This window comes from Halichoerus grypus, chromosome 5 (assembly GCF_964656455.1).
Source record: "Halichoerus grypus chromosome 5, mHalGry1.hap1.1, whole genome shotgun sequence".
Taxonomy (NCBI): domain Eukaryota; kingdom Metazoa; phylum Chordata; class Mammalia; order Carnivora; family Phocidae; genus Halichoerus; species Halichoerus grypus.
The window spans coordinates 93,545,166-93,564,107 of NC_135716.1; the positions used below are offsets into that span (position 1 = coordinate 93,545,166).

The 18,942-nt window shown below is 46.4% G+C and overlaps 2 protein-coding genes across 6 annotated transcripts; one reads left to right on the forward strand and one right to left on the reverse strand.

The window, feature by feature from the left end:
• Positions 1 to 1,650: 1,650 nt before the first annotated feature.
• DCLRE1B (DNA cross-link repair 1B) lies at positions 1,651 to 8,852 on the reverse strand. Its single transcript, XM_036088472.2, has 4 exons — positions 8,167 to 8,852; positions 7,322 to 7,487; positions 6,782 to 6,964; positions 1,651 to 4,589 (listed from the first exon to the last, which is right to left on the reverse strand). The coding sequence occupies exons 1-4, from the start codon at positions 8,353 to 8,355 to the stop codon at positions 3,511 to 3,513; spliced, it is 1,617 nt and encodes a 538-aa protein (XP_035944365.1). The 5' UTR covers positions 8,356 to 8,852; the 3' UTR covers positions 1,651 to 3,510.
• On the forward strand, positions 8,718 to 18,243 carry AP4B1 (adaptor related protein complex 4 subunit beta 1). 5 transcript variants are annotated; one of them, XM_078072578.1, is made up of 11 exons: positions 8,718 to 8,805; positions 9,162 to 9,347; positions 11,258 to 11,482; positions 11,931 to 12,061; positions 12,434 to 12,581; positions 13,122 to 13,618; positions 14,644 to 14,727; positions 15,506 to 15,609; positions 16,340 to 16,547; positions 16,763 to 17,044; positions 17,492 to 18,243. In XM_078072578.1, exons 2-11 carry the CDS (start codon positions 9,235 to 9,237, stop codon positions 17,917 to 17,919), a joined length of 2,220 nt encoding a protein of 739 aa, XP_077928704.1. In that variant the 5' UTR covers positions 8,718 to 8,805; positions 9,162 to 9,234; the 3' UTR covers positions 17,920 to 18,243. The 5 variants fall into 5 exon arrangements, with proteins under 5 accessions (XP_077928704.1, XP_035944363.1, XP_035944362.1 ...); XM_036088470.2 differs by lacking the exon at positions 8,718 to 8,805 and adding an exon at positions 8,872 to 8,981; XM_036088469.2 differs by lacking the exon at positions 8,718 to 8,805 and adding an exon at positions 8,914 to 9,081.
• Positions 18,244 to 18,942: the final 699 nt, after the last annotated feature.

Sequence of the window (18,942 nt, forward strand, 5' to 3'; positions counted from 1 at the left end):
GAAGGAGATAGTCAAGGTGGAAGGGTACAGCTAAATGAAAGCACTGTGGTCAAAATAAAGACAAGCTTAACCATTCTGAGAATCCCACAGGAGTTGTAGGTTTAGGTTATAATGGCAAGCAGAATTATTCTGTATTGATGTGGTGGGGTGTTCCATGGAGGAGGAAGTGGGAAGCACCATGAACCCAAGACAAAACAGCTTGTTGTGGTAGTGATTAGGGAGGGTGAAGGGTGGGAGACAGGTAAGAAATTGACAGCTATTCAGTGGTGGTAGCATCAACAATACGTAAACATGGTCTCCCAGGTGGGATTTCTCTTGTTTAAGAACCACTCCAAGAATGCAGAGAACAATCTCCCTGGGAGTGGACTTGACACAGAGAACCCAAGTCCAAATCTCTTTCCTCGAATAAGCAGACTCGCTTATCTCCTATTTCCTACCACAAAGGGAGTGAGAGATGGCCCCTCAAAGCCAGCCAGGCAGATTTTTTTTCTCTAAAGGGACTTAAGCCACTGTCCATCTCCTTGTAGAAAAGTACATGTTTTCCCACAGATCATGAAACAACTAATTGATCTCTAGGGAATTCCTTTCTCCCGGTATCCTCAAGCCTAATTGTAAGATCTCCTTAGATCTGTGCGATCATCCTGAGATTCTAAAAATAAACTAAGGCGTGCCTGGGTAGCTCAGTTGGTTAAGCAGCTGACTCTTGGTTTTGGCTCAGGTCATGATCGGGTCGTGGGATCAAGCCCCATGTCAGGCTCCACACTTGGCGGGGAGTCTGCCTGGGGATTCTCTCTCCCTCCCACTCTGCCTCTTCCCTCACACACGCTGTCTCTCTCTCTCAAGTAAGTAAATAAATAAAATCTTAAAAAAAAACTGGCTACTTACAGATATATGCAGTGTAGCACTTTTACATGAGACTATTGAGATATCAAATAAGGTAACTGCCAATCTCTATTATAAGCCAGACAAATTTACTTTAGAAAATTTTCCCATTATTAAAACACAAACATGCCATCAACAACTAAATTCCTCAAAGCCATTTGCTTCCACCCCCCCCATCTGAATTCACAGAGATCCCATTTCAAGGAATGCGTGTGACACAGCACAGGCCAAGAGTAGACAGGTTCCCTTGTCACTAGAAGATAACACCAATCTGGGGGCCCTTGTATGAAGACTACCTTATCTCTCCCAGCCACCTTTGGGTAGCAGAGAAGTGAGACAGCTCTAGCTCCTGAAGGAGCTCAGGCTAAGCCTTTGCCCACACAGCCCCAATAAATTATTTATTAACACACAAGATGATTTGCCGTATGTTCACATGTTCCAGTCTAATGACATTATTTGAACTTGATGAATCTTCAAGGTATTCTAATCCTATCCTCTTCTGCAGAAAGGATGGTAAGAAACCTTTCCGGAGGGCAACTGGGCACAATTTGCATTAAGAACTTAAAATTGTAGGGGTGCCTGGGTGACTTAGTTAAGCGTCCGACTCGATTTTGGCTCAGGTCATGATCTCAGGGTTGTAAGATCGGGCTCCACATTGGGCATAGGTTCTCTCCCTCAGCCCTTTCCCGCCCCCCCCCAAAATAACTTAAAATTGTAATCCCACTTCCAGTAATTTACTCTAAGGAAATAAACAAAAATGCCATGAGAGATGCATAAAGATGTTCACTGTAATATGTATAATTGCGAAAAAAGGGCACATAAAATGTTGAATATGGAAATGGTATTACCTATATAAGGTATTATACAACTATTCATAATTACATTTCAAATAATATTTAATGGTACAAAGAAATGTTTAAGATAGTAAGTAAAATGCAGGATTGAAACTATATACAGTATTGCCTCAATTTTGAAAAAAAAATTATATAATACATTTATACATACAAAAAAGGACTAGAAGGAAACAACTGATGTACATGGAGGAATTAAAATTGACTTTTTCTTCTTTGTTTTTATATGACTTCCAAATTTTGTGTTTTACGTACGGAATAATCTCTTTAGAGAACCAGAGTCTAAGAGAACCAATACTTGAAATACCCATCATGGCGCAGCCACTGAGCTAAGAATTTTACCAATTATCCAACCTCCAGAGCAACCAGGAGAGGTAGGTCTTGCAGTCCCTGTTTTACAGATGAGGAACAGAGGCTCCACTATGTAGGCGTGGGAGCTCTTTGCCCAGGGTGCCCTGGATTCGAGCCCAGGACAAGCCCATGTTTCCTGCTGCCCCACATGCCTCCCCTGCTGCAGCTCCTAGTGGGCCCACGGGAGGCTTACAGTGAAGGTCACTGACAAAACAGAGCTGTGCACAGCTTGCCCAAGAGCAAGGCCTTACTTTCTAAACTCTTCCTATCTTCTTCTGAAAGTAGAAACCACCTTCTTTATTGCAAGGCTGCATTCTGAAGCAGCTTTTACCCCTGTGCCCAGCTCCACTCGCCCATGCCCTCTCTCAGAGCCTGTGGTATCTGCTGTCCTGCTTATTGGTTTGGCATGGCGTCAGGCTGTGAGCAGAAGGACAGGGCAGAGCTGCACACCCCCACCCCTTCCACCAGCTGGCTCCTTGGTCTCTGCCCTGGATACTAAAACAAACAGGCTGTGTGCTCTGGTTCCCTACTCAACCCAAGGGGGTGGGGGTTGGGGAGAGCAGCAAATATCCCAGCTATGTGAACAATCAGGAATATCTGGCAGCACATTTGATCTTTTATAACTTTATTTCAGCCAAATAGTCAGGGCCTCCAGGCAGCCGGGAGGCCATTGTACCCCTAAGTCTAATGCTCAGCTGGTTCCAGGTATGGCCTTGGTGAGGGGTGCCCAATCCCCTAGCTGGCTCTGTTCCAGAGAAGTCTCCAGTAACACTAATTGCAAACTCTCATGGAGGCAGGGGGGAGTTTCTCTCCACTGTTCCAAGGTTCTTCACTGCTTCCTGTTCCCTCCCAGAGGCAAAGAGAGGAAGTCTCTTTGATGGGGTCATGGCAAGTCAGTGACATTCGGGATTGGAACGTGCTGTCTGGATCACCACTTTATCCTCCAGCAACACAGTTCCTGACTAAAACAACAACAACAACAACCTAACTACCTAGGTTCTTTTATCTGGGAAGAGGGAGAAGGGGACATGGGGAATGGCAGGCACACGGCCCCAATAACCTGGCCCTTTTGGATTCAGACCATATCTCTTTCTGCACCCACATAAGATGACTGCATGTTCAAAAGAGGTGGAGAAATACTGAGTTAAAGTTAAGCAGATTAAATTACTGCAAGACTTCTGGGAACCTTTAATGTGCTCCTATATACCATGCAGGGGGTGTAATGGAAAGTGTTTCTTAAACATAGTCAACCATGAAACTAATGAGTCCGTAGGCACTGAGACTCCAATGAACATACTTTGAGAAGTACTGCTCCAGGGTGAGCCCATAGGGATCCTGTGAAGATAGAAAAGTAAGGCCGAAAACAAACCTCCTCTCCAGCCATCAGTCAGTCTTTAACACTGCATTGCTGGACCAACCAAAGGTATCATTCTGCATTCTCCTCTCTGGACTTCAGCAATGGTTTATGGTATTTTTCCACTTGCTGGTCAAAGCCCCTAGAAGAGAACTGTGCCTGGAAAAAGTTCACTGGAGTCAAAAGGTATTTTAATGCCAGGCCCCTGAACCCAGGAGCCAGGAGAGGGGCAGCCTCGCTGCTGCGAGACAGGAGAGACTCCTGGGCCAGCCAGGCGCTCTGGTTCCCTGTGGCTGCTGAGCCATTGCGGTCTCCCCTGGGTCCCAAGTGGGGCCCTACACCAACTTCCTCCCCAGTTTCTAGAGAAAGAAATTCCTCATCTGTAGACTGTAAGTGCACTGAAAAACTCAAGGGGGCGGCCCGTACAGTCACTGTCTTCTGGGACTCAGAGATAGGGACTGCCCCATCCCATTCTTTGTAGCAGAGGTCCGGGGACAACTGTTTCTTGATCTGCAAAGAATGGTGGGAAGCCTGCTTCTCAAGGTCCCCAGAAAGGTTCTCATTCTTGGCCTTCTTTGAGTCCCTGGCAGCTGGAGATTGATCAGCAGTGTCCTGAGAGGAGTCAAACATGACACCCTGGGTTCTCGGCCTCTTTAGCCTCCTTTCTAACAGCCAGAGAAAGCTTGGTTTCCTTGAGGAGGAATTCATATATTGCTGCACAGAGTCCGGGATCAGGGGCACAGAGAGCCTGGGGCTCAGGCTGTCCTGAAAGTAGTCCCTACAGGGCTGCCGACTGACAATGGGCACCACCTGGCAAGGCTTCAGTGCTGCGACAAAGGTCCGGAGCTCCGAGTAGGAGGAATGATCAGAGTAAGGGATGACGTGGATGTCGGGGTGGGAGCGGTGGATCTTCCGGCTCGTGGGAAGGATAGCGATGGTAGGATGGGTCTGGTTCCAGTGTAGCATGGAAGAATGGCAGATCTCCATATGGTCCACCGCATGGATGCGGCCGGCCTTCTCTTCCACCGTGAACACATCCGCCAGGCCCAGCAGCTGCACCAACTCCAGGCGCCGAGGGCTCAATACCACCCAGGTCTGAAACTCCAGGGCCAGCTGCTCCAGCAGTGACTCTTTTCCCAGGCTATAGAGTCCTGAATCATGTTCAACGGAATGGGAAAAGCAAGCAATGAAAGACAGGAGATAGTGGGGAATCCTAATACATCAACCAAATGTTTAACAAAAATACACAAATGGGGCAACTGGGGAGTGTATCAGGGAGGAGGTGGCATTTGAGCTGAAATACATGAAGGTTGGGGGAGGGCTTAACACCGAATCCACCCACTCGTTCGGTTCAACAAAGGAAAGCATCTACCAGGTGTTAGGCACTGTGAAAATAAGCACAAGCCTCAGTCTTCAAGGAGTGCAGTCTACATGGGGACCCAGAAGCAACGTCAGAGACATGCACACAGTATTATGAGGGCACAGAAAAGTATCTACCGGTTGACAGAGTTAGGGAAACTTCCCTAAAAATGGCAACTGAGTTGTCATAAAAGATAAAGGATGGGTCTGAGTTTACCTGGCAAGGGAAGGGATGGTTCGGTGTTTAGACTAAAGTGCAAAAAAGGAACTAGTAAGAAATGACACAGGAGAGGTAAGGGTCGTATTATACAGGGCCCATATATACTGCTAAGGAGTTTGAACTTAATTCTGTAAGTGAAGGGGAGCCGTTAAAGAGTGTGCAGCAGGAAAATGGCTCATTTTAATCACAGGAATAATATGATCAGAGGAGGGCTTTAGAAGAAAAAAATAGCAGGAGTGTTACTGGATCACCTGGATGAGGAGATGCTGAAATCAGAAGTACCAGTTAGAAGGTCCCAAAATGAGGGCGCCTGGGTGGCTCAGTTGGTTAAGCATCTGACTCTTGATCGGCTCAGGTCATGACCTCAGGGTTCTGAGATCAAGCCCCACATTGGGCTTCATGCTCAGCATGGAGTCTGCTTGAGAGTCTCTCTCTCCCTCTGCCCTTCCCCTTACTCATGTGTGCTCACACCCCCTCTCTCAATAAAATTAAAAAAAAAAAAAGGCCCCCAAATGTTTTATACTATTGTGGAGTCGCTAGAACAAATATACAGTTGGTTTCTCAATGTGTCTGATTTTAAGCACAGCATTCACTTGAATATCTACATTCTGATAAATTCCATTCACTCAGGGACGCCTGGGTGGCTCAGTCGGTTAAGTGTCTGCTGTTGGCTCAGGTCGTGATCCCAGGGTCCTGGGATTGAGCCCCGCATTGGGCTCCTTGCTCAGCAGGAAGCCTGCTTCTCCCTCTGTCTGCCACTCCCCCTGCTTGTGCTCACTCTCTCTGACAAATAAAGAAATAAAATCTTAAAAAAAAAATTTCATTCACTCAGATAACATATTTATTGAGTGCCTCCTCAGGCATTAATCTAAGCATTTGGGATATATCCACAAGTAAAACAAAGAGCCCTGCCATTGTGGAACTTATTATATTCATTCTAGCAGGGGTAGACAGATAATAAAAACCAAATACAACAATATGTAAATTGTGGAATACATTATAAGATGATGAATGCAATATTGGCCCTCTTCTATTTAAAAACCTTCAATAGCTTTTTGTCCAAATGTAACCATTTGGATCAAGTTACGTTTAAGGATTACATTTAGGACCAAGTTCAAGCTTACAAGCAAGCACTTCAGCCCCTCCTACCGTTACAGCCTCCTCACCCACTGTGTGCCTGTCATACTGCCACTTCTCTGTTCCACAAGCAAGACTCCTTCCTACCTCCATCCATGCTCTCAAGTAGTCCATGTGTATGGCAGGAGACGTGGAGAACAGACAAATAATAAGCAATAGCATATTAAAATATGGATAGAATATACTGGAAGATGATAAGCGCTATTAAAGAATGAAAAAGTTGAGTTGGTATAGGGGATCAGGAGTTGGGAATGTCAGAGTAGAGATGGTGGGAAGATTGCAATTTTTAAAAAAAGATTTATTTAGAGAGAGCGCGCACGGGGGTGAGGGGAGTGCTGGGCGACTGGGAGGGGCAGAGGGAGAGAGAGAATCTTAAGCAGACTGGGAGCTTAGCATGGAGCCCTAGGCAGGGCTTGATCTCACGACCCTGAGATCAAGACCTGAGCCAAAACCAAGAGTCGGAGGCTTAACGGACTGAGCCACCCAAGCACCCCAGGAAGACTGCAATTTTAAATAAGGTTTCATGCAGAAGGGGGGATCTACAAAGACCTGAAAGATATGAGAAACCCCCCAAAACCCAAGATTCACTAGCTATGGGTAAAAGAAAAAGGAAAGGAAACCACATACCAATCTTTATGTTATGTTGTGGGTGCTTTCGAATGAGCTCAACAATCTGGCGGGCAGCTTCTTGTCGGGAAGGAAGAACCCAGGCTGGGTTGCAATTGGTGTTGTCTAGGTATAAGGTATGGATCTGTTTCCCCAGTTTCAGGGCTGGCTCCTTTAACATGGATGGTGTATACCTAAAGTCACCTAGAAGAAGAATGGGGGGGGGGGGGCGGGCAGAGAGTCTGAGACAAAAGTATGAAACACAAGCTTCTCCAGGCTTCCAATAGCTGATGGAAATTTGCTTACCAGCCTGTGGAAAAACTAAATAGGAAGTCTGGCACTAACATAGTATAGCTTCTTTTTGGAAAGGTCTCCGTTCTGCTTCTGTTTTTATTATTCTTAATAAGGCTCGAAACCTTAAAGAGTGGGAAATCAGTTGAGAAAGGGTCACTGTGGTCATATGGGATGGAGCTAGGAGGCCTCCAGACTTCTGAGTTAAGGCTGCTCAAGAAAAGTAGTATCTAGGCTGGGAAGGTGGAAGCGACCCCTTGGAAGGCCCACCTGTATAGAGAATGGTTCCAAAGTATCCTTCAAAGAGAAACATGACAGAGCCAGGGCAGTGATTGGCATCCATGAGAGTTACAGTCATGGTCTCTCGCCCAATTTCATCCAGAGGCAGGACATGGCTCTCACCAACCTCCAAGGCCCGGATCCACTCCTTAGGTACCTGAGGAAAAAGTTGGGTCATTCTAGTGAACACAGAATCTCCTCCTTGATACTGTCCTGGATCAGGAACTAACCCTTTACCGGAATCAGGGGAAGCAGATGACATCCTAAGCCACCCTGGAGCAGAAGGTATAATGGAGAGTCCCCTCAAATCCTCCCTTCTTCCTCCCACTCTCCCCTCCCACCCTTTGTACAATTTAAATTAAGAGTCTAAAAACAGTCTAGCCAAGGAATTCTCAAACATTCCTGATAATAATCCCTTGGGGGCACCCGTTAAAAAAACTTCCAACCAGATTTCCAGGACCTGCACCAGCTAGATCTACTGGGGGGTTGCGGGGGGGGGGAGGGGCGGTGGCCGCTGGAGAATGTGTCACCCAGCACATTAGGTGGATTCTTAACGACACTAGGGAAACACTGGCCTAGTTTATCTGAAAAGGTAGCTACAGTTTCCTTGGCTGGACTGAAAGATCTCCCCAACTTATAGCTGAAACTTCCCAAGTGGGCCAGCCAAGAAGCCACACTCCCATTCTGGGCTAAAGACGCGTTTCTGGGTTCGAACAACTCCCGCATTTGTAAAAATCAGTCCTCCTGGCCCCTACTCTAGAGTCCGAGGCTGTGACAGATCGGAAATCCCACCCAATGCTCGACCCAGCTCTCGGAGGACTCCGGCCCCCCCGTACCTGTAGGTGACGATGCACGAGGTAAGCGGTGATTGGGGAGCAGTAGAGGGGCCGGGCCCAGGTGCTAGACAAACCCACGGTGTGGTCCGAGTGCATGTGGGACAAAAAGAAGAGCCGCGCGGGACCAGCCCGGCGCAGGCTCCAGAAGTCCACAGCGATGGGCGTATGGGGGATCAGGGCCCCATTCATGGTGGCGGGGCTGGAGAGTCACCAGCGGTATCTTCATGGGCACAGAGCTCCCGCGCGAGGCTCCCGCAACCGCGCCCTGAAGAGAAGTCACGCTGGGGCAACGCGGCCAGAGACCCTGACGGGAAGCCAGGCCAATAGAGGAGTAAGTCCCTAGCGTGGGCAGAAAGAAGGAAGTGGCCGTACTCTTGGGTGTCCTGGGGGGAATCGCAAACCGCGGAAGACGCTCGGTTGAGCGCCACTCCTACCCGCGCGCGGGAGCCGGGGCTGAGGCCGGGCACTCAAAGCGCGCGCTGCTGGGCGGAGACAGGCCGAAGCAGCGGATTTCCGATGGCCCGCCGCGCCTCCACCAGAGGGAGCCGCGCGGCTGCGCCTGGAGCGGAGAGGTGGGGGAAGGGCGCCCTAAGGTCGGCGTCCGGGCGACGCTCGGCGCTCGCTGCTCGCTGCGAGAAGGTGAGTGGCAGCTGCTTTGCGCGGTCGGCCCCGAGGAGGCGGGACTTCCGCAGAAAGCTTGATTGGGCCTATCCGGGCAGGCAACCGCGCGGAGGCGCACGAAGGGCTGGAACTGGCGAGGGAGGGGTCGGCGGACCTTCGGCGGCGGGGCTGGAAATGGGGCGAGGGGCCTCGAGGTAGCCGGAGCGGTCTCAGGCGGAGCGAGCCGGCCTGCAGGTCCCGGGAAGGAACCACAGAGCCTCGTTTGGGGCTCGCCGGGGCGCGGAGGGGGTTGGTGTGAGTGTGCTGGGGCCTGGCGAGGCTGGGGCGAGATCACGCCTTTGGTCTCTTCGCTGACTGACATTTGCTTTACCCAGGTTCGCACGTCAGGGCTAGGAGGAGCTCGCGAGTTACCTAGGGGTGTGTGGGGCTGCCCCGCGGCCGTTGAAGATGCCGTACCTTGGTTCCGAGGACGTGGTGAAGGAGCTGAAGAAAGCTCTGTGTAACCCTCACGTTCAGGCGGATAGGCTGCGCTACCGGAATGTCATCCAGCGAGTGATTAGGTATCAGCTACCGCCCGAACTCCCCGCCGCAGCCCCCATCCGGGCCCTCTACCCGTGGCTGCTCGGAAAGAGCGAATGAACTCAGGGCAGGGTATGATTTGGCCTTCCTGCTTCTCTGGATGGCCGCCGCAGCCTCCCCTGAGGCACTTGCTTGACTTGGTTTACTCAGCAGGGTGGTTACACCCATGTCTTGAACTTAACACTGCTGACTCCCACATCTGTAGAGTCTAGTACAGAAAGCCTTTTGTATCTTCAAACCCACATATCCTCTTGCCTGCTGGGCATCCCCACCTGGACATTTCTTCAAAGACATGCAAAATAGCACCTGCATCCTTCCCCTCTCCCCAAACCTGCTCTTCCGCTTATGTTTGGGTTGAGGAATGTCACCATCCAGCTGACCAAGGGAGGGAGTCAATCTTGATGACGCCTGATTTTCACTTCTCAAGTCAGATGGTATGGATATATAGTTCTAAATATCCATCCTCTTTTTTTTAAGAAAACGTTTATGTATTTCTATTTTGTTGGCACCGCTGTTCTGGTTTTATTACCAAAGCAATTGCAGTGGCTTACTAGTAGGTCAGACCTTGCCTCTTCATTTCAGTCAGAAGTTTCCTAACATGAATTTAAATGTATAACTCTTGGCTGCAGTTGTGGATAACAAACGTTAGTATGCACAAAAGTCCCTTGGGGTGCTTTAAAAAAAAAAAAAAAAAAGTGTAAAATTTTCATCCAATCCAGTAATGCTGCTTTCGGGAGGGTGGGATGGAACCCAGCAATATGCATTTTAAACAGATATCCCATCTGATTCCTGTAGGAGACCACAGTTTGAGAAACAATGATCTACAGAATGAAATCCAAACTTCTTATCATAGCACCCAAAGAACACCCTGCTAACACAACTACTTGCATACTCTCAAAAGAATGTAGCATTCTTGCTGATGTCTACATGCCTCATAGCATGTGTTACCTACCTACTACACCTGCCTGGAAAATTCCAGCTCATTCAACTAAAGTATTACTTTCTCTTTGGAAACGTTTTATGATTTCTTGGCAGTATTAGACTTCTGGGTCCCCATTGCACCTTGTCTGTTACTTCTTTTTTTTTTTTTTTAAAGATTTATTAATTATTTGAGAGAGAGTGGGGAGAGAGGGAGAGAGAGAATCTCAAGCAGACCCCATGCTTAGCGCAGAGCCAATACGGAGCTTGAACTCACAACCCTGAGATCATGACCTGAGCTGAAACCAAGAGTCAGACGCTTAACCCACTGAGCTACCCAGGTGCCCCAACTTTGTCTGTTACTTCTGTTTTAACACTTACCTATTTTAATACTTACGTATTGTACTGTAATTAGTGGTGTTTTTGTCTTGCTCCTTAGTAATACTTTGAGTTCCTAAAGATCTGAGACCATGCCTTCTTCAAGATTATGTCCCCAGAGGGGCACCTGGGTGGCTCAGTCGGTTAATTGTCTACCTTTGGCTCAGGGCATGATCTCAGGGTCCTGGGATTGAGTCCCTGCATCAGGCTTCCTGCTCTGCGGGGAGCCTGCTTCTCCCTCTGCCTGCTGCTCCCCCTGCCTGTGCGTGCTCTCTCTCTCTCTCTGATAAATAACATAAAAAAAAGAATCTTAAAAAAAAAAAAAAAGATTACGTCCCCAGAGCATATCCCTGGAATGTAGAAGCTGAATTAGACTGGAATGTTCCATGAATTCAATAAGTGTTTGTTGAATGAATAAAAAAACATTTATTGTAGGCCCATGGTGTGAAGTATTGTGCAGTATAATAGACAAGGTGGACTTGGTTGCTTCCTTCACAATCTAGTTGGATCACCAGGATGTGTATAGGTAAAATGCCTGTCATTGTAGGGTGGGGATTATGTATTTTACTTCTCCTGCTATGTGTGTTGGTTTCAGGCACATGACTCAGGGCTTGGACATGTCTGGTGTTTTCATGGAAATGGTGAAGGCCAGTGCCACCGTAGATATTGTTCAGAAGAAGTTGGTTTATCTGTACATGTGTACATACGCCCCCCTGAAACCAGATCTGGCTCTCTTGGCCATTAATACATTGTGCAAAGACTGTTCGGATCCCAATCCAATGGTTCGAGGGCTGGCGTTACGGAGCATGTGTAGCCTCAGGTGAGTACCCTCTTCCCTGACTGTTTATCAGTGGCTGAGGTATTTAGGAGACCATGGGGCAGGTCTTCAATGGTGAGGTTCTTAATACTAGGGAAAATGCAGTTGTAACCTGAACTCAGGTTTTCAGCCATTGCTTAGGCTTAAAAAACTGTCATATGGTTACATTAAAGGGAGTTTTCCGTCCTCACTCTTGGTGAAATAGTTTTTGGTTTTGGTTAATGATTTGTAAACAATCGTGTAGATATATGTTTTTGCCGCCCCTGGAGTATTATTCCAAATGAAAAGTCAAGTATGACTTTTTAAGTGTGGCAGTGGCTTTCCCTAATTCTTTATGATGTGATAGATGTACATTCAAACATCTACTGAACCTTCTGTTAAGTGAATAGGGGCTGAATTATGTCAAAACTAGTATTTCAGGATCTGGCTGACTCCAGGATGTGTTGCTTAGGATGCCTGGTGTGCAGGAATATATCCAACAGCCTATTCTCAATGGTCTGCGAGATAAAGCTTCATATGTCAGAAGGGTGGCAGTCCTTGGTTGTGCCAAGATGCATAATCTTCATGGAGACTCTGAAGTGGGTAAGTTTCAGTATAATCCGTCATCAGTATTTATTTGTGCCTCGGTTATATGTATGACTTTATAAAAGATGACATGACTTTGGTAGGAAATAGTAATGTGGCCCTACTTCTGTACTTGTCGCTTTAAGTAGAAAGGCTGGTTTGGTATTTTTTGAGATCAGAGAAGCCTTTTCTTTGGGGCCCAGGTGAGATCCATCACATTAGCTACTTAGAACAGTCTGGAGATGGCAGTTTTTTGCCTTTCACTTTATTATTGCCTTTGTTATTTTTGTAGCAGAGAAGTTCAGCTTTGTCTGCCTGGAGCTAGTACTCAGCTCTATTCCTGAGATTCTGAAGCTGTTCTTTATCTGAGATCTTCGTGCTCTTTTATAGACGGTGCTCTGGTAAATGAATTATACAGTTTGCTACGTGACCAGGATCCAATTGTGGTTGTGAACTGCCTGAGGTCTCTAGAGGAAATTCTGAAACAGGAAGGAGGTGTTGTCATCAACAAGCCCATTGCCCACCATCTCTTAAATCGGTTTGGATGCCTCGGTGCTCTTTTTGTTATGATGAGATCTGCATCCTAGTGGGATCTTGACATGTTGAATTAAGGAGACGTCTTGAACAACTTCTGTAGAGTAGTAAAGTTAACCATAACTATTAACCTCCTCATATTTCATTGAGAGGATATCTTATTTGTCTTAGTTTCTTTTGGTGATGTAGAGAGATGGCAGAAATATCCTGTGGGAATAGGTTCTGTCCTCCTCTACAATCGTTATGTCCCCCAAACTGAGCGATTTATCCTGTCTTAAACTGTAAAGAATCTGGATCTAGGTATAGTGATCATGGTCCTTGGCCTTAGATGATGAGAATTTGTAGTGTAAACTCATCTCGGAATTTAAAGCCTATTTTGTGTAAACTTTAAATAGTACATGAAAAGAGTGATTCTATTACGGCATAGCCTGTTTTCAAGAATTCTCCTTGTTATGATGAACAGATGACTGGTGACATGGCTTTTGCATGCAGAAGGTCCTAATTTGGTTGCTAAAATAACACTTTTCTTTTCTTTTTTGGTTAGAATGCCAAAACTGGACCAATGGGGCCAGGCTGAAGTATTGAACTTTCTGCTACGCTATCAACCCCGCAGTGAGGAGGAGCTGTTTGACATTCTCAATCTGTTAGATAGCTTTCTCAAGAGCAGTAGCCCCAGTGTGGTGATGGGAGCCACGAAACTCTTTCTGATCTTGGCAAAAAAATTCCCCCATGTACAAACTGATGTGCTTGTGCAAGTCAAGGGCCCTTTGCTGGCTGCCTGTTCTTCAGAGAGCCGCGAGCTCTGTTTTGCTGCCCTATGTCATGTGCGTCAGATCTTGCATAGTTTGCCCGGTCACTTTAGCAGCCACTACAAAAAGTTTTTTTGCTCCTACTCGGAGCCCCACTACATCAAGCTGCAGAAGGTGGAGGTGCTATGCGAGCTGGTGAACGATGAGAACGTACAGCAGGTGCTAGAGGAGCTCCGAGGGTACTGTACTGACGTGTCAGCCGACTTTGCCCAGGCTGCCATCTTTGCCATAGGTAGGGGTCTGCTGCTTTTCCTTTTGGAGACCTTCGACTAACCAGAAAGCCTTGGAATCATAGCGAACAAAAGGGAATGAATCTTGCATCAGAGACCAATTACCAGGCACCAAAGAACGGGGTCAGTGGCCACAGACAGGAGTGGGGAGGGAGGTGTTTTGTTTTTTTTTGTCAACACTGGTGTTACCGTATCTTCTAGGGTAGAGAATACAGGTAACTCAAACTAGAGTACTCAAAATTTATATGGCCCTTTTTTGGCTACTATCCAGAATGCTTTCCCATATATCATCTTAGCACAGTCTTTGGAGGCAGTCTGGAAAAGTGGACAAGTGTTATCACCTCATTTTAGAGATGAAGAAACTCAGAAAGAAAAAAGTTATTAAATGGCCAAAAGGTCATGTAGTTCCTGACCCAGGGTCAGAACCCGGCTTTCCAGACTCAAAGTCCTGTGACAATTGACCAGTTGTTTATTGAGCTTCTGCTATGGGCTATGTATTGTGCCAAGTACAGACCAACACAGAATAAATCCTAAATCTTCAGGCTTTTTCGTATTACTCTGTCTGGGATTCAAAAGGCCAGAGTGACTCACCAAATGAAAGCAGCCAGGGAGTAATGTTTTGTTGGAGGGCTTCAAGTGGAAGAGGAGAAGGAGCCCTTATATTAGAATAAAGAGTGATTATTTTCAGGGTCAGGAAGAGCGAACAAAGGGGAGCAGCGCTCCTGCGGTCAGGTGTCCCTGCAGGGACGCTGCTGTGAGGTGCTCTGCCGCCAGTGGCCTCGAGGCCTCGTATCTGGCTGCCACACACATACCTTTGTTACTGAAAGTTTTCCACCTTGTTCAATGGAAAGTTCACTTTTACCAAACTTAGGAAACTTAAATTGTTATTTCATCAAGCAGGGGGTGATTTTTTTTTTTTTTTAAAGGTATCCCTGGTCCTCTTTGTCTTTGGCTGGTGGGAAGTTTTTATAAAATGAGGTGCTAGGATTTGACTTACCACTTTTTTCTGCTTTCTCTTCCTCTGTAGGTGGTATTGCCAGGACCTACACAGATCAGTGTGTGCAGATTCTAACAGAGCTGCTGGGGCTTCGGCAAGAGCACATTACCACAGGTAATGGCTGCCTATCCTTCGAGCATTTTTATTTATTTATTTATTTTTATTTTTATTTTTATTTTTGGTCAATTGCCACCCCTATAGCTGTTGCTCAAAAAATATTTGTTGTTGATTAACAGAGGTTTAAAGTTTTCTTTGCATCCTCATCTGTTGCCATCAGAGAAGCATAGGATCTATAGATCTAACAGGTAGAGGGTCTTCTGGTTGCCGTAAGTCTGCAAGGCTGTTCTGTAGATAATGAGGACTACCAGAATGCCAGTGCTTGTTAACTCCCCACCTTTACCCTCTTTTTGTTTTATGGCAGCAGTGGCTTCCAGGGCTGGGACTAGGGCGAGGCAAGCAAGGTGCCCAAGGTGCAAAAATTTAAAGAGGCACTCACTCTCAGGTTCATGCAGGTGCTAACCCTGCATGTCTTAGATTTTACACCCACAGCACCTCGTTTGCCCTACCCTAGTCCCAGCAGTGGGGGCTCCATTTATACTGTCTTCAGAATATCAATCAACAATAACATGATCTCACATTTGCTTTACATTTTACCATGTGCTTTTGCGTATGTGAGCTCATTTGTGCTCATAGCCAATCCAATAAGAGCAACATCCATTTAAGAAATTATTGCCCATGTCAGACATTTCTCAGATAATCATGGACCACCCCTCTAACACCCGTTTTACAGAAATTTACGTAGCAATCTAGTCTGAATATGTGACTTCTCTTAAGATTCCTTCCTGCGTGGAGCCTCTAATCCTGTGCTCTTGTATCCTGAGCTGTGTTGTAGTGGTGGTGCAGACTTTCCGAGACCTGGTTTGGTTGTGTCCTCAGTGTACGGAAGCTGTGTGTCAGGCCCTGCCCGGCTGTGAGGAGAACATTGAAGACAGCGAGGTAGATGGCAATTCTCCTTTACCTCCAGGCAGAGGGAAATGCTTGGGACCCTGCACTGTGAAATGGAATCTAATTCTTCTCTTCCCGGTGTCTGAATGTGGAAATTCTTAGAATTGATTGCCACCTCAGATTCTCTTTTGGGTGTAGTTAGGATAGAAGTGATAAAAACATGAGATTTATCTATGATTTTTATTACAAATGCTTTGATATCATTATTTTCTTGAACAGTTTTGAGCCAGAGATTTAGACCATGGAGTTTTTAGCTGGAATGAGAATCAAATTTTTGCATATTTGGGCTTCACTGCAGGCCCACCGACTTAAATATGCAGGAGTGGTAGACCTAGACACATAGATTTTTAAGAAGCTTCACAGATGACTCCGATTTGCACTCTAGGTTAATTACCACTTTCATGAAGTGGTTTAGAGGAATCTTTCAGTCGCTTCCACTGACATAGTAAGCCCCAGACTGGGGCAGAGGCCCCCAAACTGAGGAAGCCTTATTTCTTAACCAACACAGGCTCTGGGAGTCTTGAGTCTCCTTTGGAGTAGTAACATTTTATTCCTGTTTGTTGTACAGAGTGGAGCCGGGGTATGGGGGATTGATAACAATGCCAATTGAAGTAAATAAAAGATTATATCTTTCCTGCTGACGTTGGGGGGAAGCAAAACCTGCCACTGTGTTTGGGACAGCCAAATATTGAGCACCTGCTCTTACTCCTTCATTCCCCAGGGGAAACAGGCGCTTATTTGGCTCCTTGGCGTCCATGGGGAGAGAATCCCCAATGCTCCCTATGTGTTGGAAGACTTTGTGGAGAATGTGAAATCAGAGACCTTCCCAGCTGTGAAGATGGAGCTACTCACTGCACTGCTGCGCCTTTTCCTCTCCCGACCTGCCGAGTGCCAGGACATGCTGGGGCGTCTGTTACATTACTGCATAGGTAGGTTCTTCAGAAGGAAATTGTACTTGCCCTGTCAGATAGTAATATTCTGAGAGCTGACACTGTTTGGTGAGTCGTCTCGGGGACCCAAGAAGACAATGTTAACGTTTCCTCCCTCCTTCCTTTTTTTTTTTTCCCCCTATTGTGGTTGGCACAGGGTAGAAAGAGTGTTTTTGGTTTTGTTTGTAATTAACTCAGTCTTTGTCTTACCACAGAGGAAGAAAAGGATATGGCAGTACGAGACCGGGGTCTCTTCTATTATCGACTTCTCTTAGCTGGCATTGATGAAGTGAAGAGGATCCTGTGTAGCCCTAAATCTGACCCTTCTCTCGGACTTTTGGAGGATCAGGCAGAAAGACCTGTGAATAGTTGGGCCTCAGACTTCAACACGCTGGTTCCAGTCTATGGCAAAGCCCGCTGGGCAACCATCTCTAAATACCAGGGGGCGGAGCGTCGGGGCCCAGAGCTTCCTAACACTGCATCCTTTGCCACTCCAGGTAAAAAATAGTCCTTACTTTATGTTTTGTCATGAAAAATCTTTACCTTTTGCAACGACTGGTAGAAAGTAGAGTACCCTAGCTACGTCTCAGACTATTGCCTGAATTTGAAGTCTACATGAGCAAGAAAGAAGTTCCTCATTGGCTATTTCAATCATTTATCCAAGGATAAAAGGCACATTGTGTACGTATGGAAATCTAGTTAAAATCATAGTTCGGGGGCATCTGGGTGGCTCAGTCGGTTCGGCTCAGGTCACGATCCCATCGTCCTGGGATCGAGTCCCTGCATCGGGCTCCCTGCTTAGCGGGGAGTCTGCTTCTCCCTCTGCTGCTCCCCTTGCTCACATGCTCTCTCTCTCTCAAATAAATAAATAAAATCTTTTTTAAAAAAACCATAATTGGTATAGATTAAGAAGATCTCTTACATAAGCTTTCTAACTCTTTTAGGTCCCCTGATTCCTGAAGAGAGCAAGGAGACAGTACAGGAACTTCCTGATTCTGAAGCCCTTATGCTAGTCCCCAGTTGCCAGCTGACTGCTGAGTATTTTGAGAAAACTTGGTTTAGCCTGAAAGTTGCTCATCAGCAAGTGTTCCCTTGGCGGGGAGCCGTCCATCCTGACACCCTCCAGATGGCCCTGCAGGTAGTGAACATCCAGACCATCGCAATGAGCAGGGCGGGGGCTCACCCGTGGAAAGCCTACCTCGGTGCTCAGGATGACACTGGCTGCCTGTTCCTAACAGAACTGCTCTTGGAGCCCGAGAGCTCAGAAATGCAGATCTCTGTGAAACAAAATGAGCCGAGGACTGAGACCCTGAACAGTTTTATTTCCGTATTAGAAACTGTGCTTGGAACAATTGGAGACATAAAATCATAACAGATTCTTGCTGCCTGTGCTAAGTGAGATGAGTAGCTATCAGAGTTCCTAGTTTTTCTTATTAGAATTCGCTTGTAAGTCCAGATACTATCAAATGCAAAGGAGAATGGACAATCTCAGAATCAGGATTCTTATGTTTTTGTCCAAAGACTATTGACTTATTCTTCTCATACCTATAGGTGAATGACCCCATTTTTCCAGGTGATGTTGAAAAGGTTAATGTTGGTAAGGGGATGGGGAGGGGGTGAGGATAGGATTTGGATTCTTTTCTAATCCATTTTAGGGATTGTTTTACTAATTAAAGATGCCTGATGTTTATGGAAACTGATGAAGTCATCATTTGTGGGGGTCATCTTTTCTTCCCTGTATTACTGCAATAAATTCTCACTGGTCTCCTCTTTCTAATCATGCTTTTCAAGGCCAGAGTCCAAAGTCCTTTAGTGCAGTATCAGAAGTAACTCTTCAGTTCCTGTCTCACCTCTCGCCTAAACACCCTGTTCTTGCATAAGCAAACCACTTGGCATTCCTTGAATGCACAAGGCTCTCTCTCACCTCTGTGCTTTGCTCCTGCTTTTATTTCTTGGCTAGAACATTTCCTCACCCTCATATCTCCTTTCTTTAGGTAACATCTAGTCCTTGTCTTTCAGCATTCTGCTCAGTCAGGAGCTCTTGCAGGAAGTTTTCTGTGACCCTTGATGCTTTCATTACGGGTCCTGTTCAGGCTGTCACGGCCTCCAGTGCATGTGTCTAGTGGTACTGTTGTAATTGTTTTCTGTCACTCTTCCTTGCTTTCAATTTTATTCATACCTGCTCACATTATATACATTAACTGAGGCAACTTATGGCAAGAGCAGATGTAATAAAATGGTTTAAAGTATATATAGTAAAGTATAAATAACCAGAGGATCCACAACAGGGAAAATGGAAATACCACCTCAGACCAGCTTGGTTGGGGATGGGGAAGTACACAAATGTTCAGGCTTAAGGGCCTACATAATTGGTACAGTTGAGCCTCAAATTTAG

Bases quoted from the DNA above. Each gene is read 5' to 3' on its own strand.
- AP4B1 (XM_078072578.1), top strand. From the start codon at position 9,235: ATGCCGTACCTTGGTTCCGAGGACGTGGTGAAGGAGCTGAAGAAAGCT. The intron at 15,610-16,339 runs GTAGATGGCAAT...TTCATTCCCCAG, and splicing joins AGAACATTGAAGACAGCGAG to GGGAAACAGGCGCTTATTTG. The intron at 17,045-17,491 runs GTAAAAAATAGT...TAACTCTTTTAG, and splicing joins TGCATCCTTTGCCACTCCAG to GTCCCCTGATTCCTGAAGAG.
- DCLRE1B (XM_036088472.2), bottom strand. From the start codon at position 8,355: ATGAATGGGGCCCTGATCCCCCATACGCCCATCGCTGTGGACTTCTGG. The intron at 7,488-8,166 runs GTACGGGGGGGC...CTTTTTCCTCAG, and splicing joins TCGTGCATCGTCACCTACAG to GTACCTAAGGAGTGGATCCG. The intron at 6,965-7,321 runs GTGGGCCTTCCA...TTCTTCTTCTAG, and splicing joins TGGAACCATTCTCTATACAG to GTGACTTTAGGTATACACCA.